The following is a 2,502-nucleotide window of genomic DNA, read 5'->3' on the forward strand; positions in this document are numbered from 1 at the left end:
ATTCATCCATGTTTCTCAAACATCAAATTTCGAAGTTGTTTAAGATTAAGTCTAGGCATTAACGCCGAAATATTAAGGTTATGCATTAACTCCGAATGGTTAAGTAAAGGGGTAAGGTTTGGGATAGGCTTAAATCAAAAATCTAAAAAAACAAAACATCCTGGCACTGGATTCGAACATGCAACCTTCGGCACCAGAGGTTTTCACGTCATCTCCCGACGTCCCCAGACATGGATGGATGTCGAATACTGACTTGTATCACGGGTGACCTGGCTGCTCACATACAGAGGCGAAACATACTGCCATTAATAATTGTTTTAATAATAGATACCTTTTCTACTGTTATTCCAGTTTATACATGTACTTTTCTGTATCTTCATACTGATACAGTAGTTCAGAATAATCTGTAGAAGGAACTCAAACTATTTATTCTGTTGTGAAGCTAGTCACTCAACTAAAGCGGCCTAGAGTACATTTATATTTTAATGGAAGATAACCATGTTCTCTTTTGTGTTGTAAATGGTATATTTACAGAAATGTAAATTCACAGATATGTACAAAGGTCCATATTGATCACTTCTCTTGAACGCACAATGTATTGTCCCTCTTGAATAATGAAGTGTGTTGCTTTCCAATGTCATTGGCTACATATTATAAGCAACTACAGTTGATATCAGTTGAGAACAAACTGATACTAATTGTTCATCCGTTCATGAAACAGTTTACTCTGTACATTAAAAAAAAAAACGGTTGATAATGGCATAGATTGAGGAGTGGACGTTGAACGTTAAACGGCGACGTTAGCCAACCGGGGATCAGAGTCCTGCTCGTACCGGTAATGGTAGACTTCCATCTGGTCGCGGCACGCATCGCGGATGTTGTTGAGCCACCGTTTGATTCCTCTCCGGTTTAGATAAAGCACCATGAGGAACACTATCCCGATCAGCGCCAGGACTATCCCCAGGAACACGTAGGACACCGCCTCTAAGTTCTCATTGAGACAACCCACGTCCTCGCCGCGTAACCGCTCCAGTGGAATCCCCTTCTTGGCATCAGGCTCAGCGCATAGGAGGCGCGCAGCGTCCGCGCACTGAGAAGAGTTCTTTAACCAGAAGTAGAACGACTCAAGCTCACAGTTACACCTGAAAGGATTCAGTGACAAATAAATGCGCACTCTCTTGTGATGGTACAAACTAGATATGTTCTCCTTACCAATGTTCTCGATGGAGTTGTTGGTGAGAACTAAAGTGTGGAGGTTGAACGCGTCCAACCGCGAGATGGGTATGGTTTTCAACCGGTTGCCTGACAGCTCCAGCCGTTGGAGGTTGCGTAACGTTTCGGTACCCTGCAGCGCGTTGGAGAGCTGCGCCGCGGCTGGAGCAAGGAGCGAGTTGTTCAGGTAAAGAGAGCGGAGCTCCCCGAGACCGTGAAACGCTCGGTCTGAGATGTACACCAACGGGTTGTGGCTCAAATCCAGCAAATGCAACCTGGAGAGTCCCATGAAAGCGTCAGCCTCGATCACCACGATCCCGTTATGTGACAGTGAGAGGGTCGTTAGCTCGAGCTCCGTCCCGTTATTCGAGGAGAACGCTCCTCCCGGTAACGTTGAGATGTTGTTCCCCCTGAGTATTAACGTGGTCGCCCACGCCGGTATGTCACCCGATAACTCAGTGTGTTCGCCGTCCCGGCAGGTCACCGTCCCGGAGTCTCTGGCACAGATACAGGATAACGGGCACTCTTCCTCTGCTCTGACAGAAGAAACCAACAACAACAAAGACATAAACACCGCCTCGGCTGATAAACAAAAACACCGGCCTTTCAGAAAAGAAAGAACACCTCGTAAAACGTCACCACAATAATACTTCCATGTCTTTTTCCTCCACATGTTTACAGTAGGTCAGTAGATGTCTGTACAACGTCGTTTCGAAGGGGGAGACTTGGACACACTCCCCACTCTGAGGCCACAGGTCAACTAGTCTCGTCGGTCAGTTTGATTGAGAAAAAAAAAAACACTCAATAGTCTTTATTCTCCTTCGTTCCTTCTCTCTTCCCAAAAATGAGTCCGGTCTCTCTCTCTCCCTCCGGAGTTGTCGCGCAGTGAGGTGACAGTATGAGGTACAGTAGAATGTTGGCAGAGCTACGACGTGAGATGGTGGAAGAGGAAGAGGCTGCGGGTTATGGTGTGTGGACAGCAGCTTATTCTCTCTCTCATCTCTCCGCCCCCTCTCTCTGAGGTGTTTTTGACGTCTCCTTTAGTGAGTGACTGACTGAGTCAGACTGAGGAGAGATCCCTCTGACACTCTCACACAGAACGGGCATGTGAAGAGGACACGATCCAGACAACCGAGTGACTGACAGGCAGACAGACAGACTTTCCTGTTCTCTTCTCTCTTCCACCTCAACTCGTGAGAGAGATAGAGTGGAATCTTGTTTTCAGGTTACCAGAACAGAAGAGGAGACTTGACAGTTGACACAGGTCCTGGCTAGACACCTTAATTAAAT

The 2,502-nt window shown here is 46.6% G+C and overlaps 1 protein-coding gene across 1 annotated transcript; it reads right to left on the minus strand.

The window, feature by feature from the left end:
• Positions 1-319: 319 nt before the first annotated feature.
• Positions 320-2,157, minus strand: LOC121580126 (trophoblast glycoprotein-like). The gene has a single exon (XM_041895184.2). The coding sequence runs from the start codon at positions 1,883-1,885 to the stop codon at positions 788-790; it is 1,098 nt and encodes a 365-aa protein (XP_041751118.1). The 5' UTR covers positions 1,886-2,157; the 3' UTR covers positions 320-787.
• Positions 2,158-2,502: the final 345 nt, after the last annotated feature.

The sequence above is a fragment of the Coregonus clupeaformis genome, chromosome 13 (assembly GCF_020615455.1).
Source record: "Coregonus clupeaformis isolate EN_2021a chromosome 13, ASM2061545v1, whole genome shotgun sequence".
In the NCBI taxonomy this organism is placed as follows: domain Eukaryota; kingdom Metazoa; phylum Chordata; class Actinopteri; order Salmoniformes; family Salmonidae; genus Coregonus; species Coregonus clupeaformis.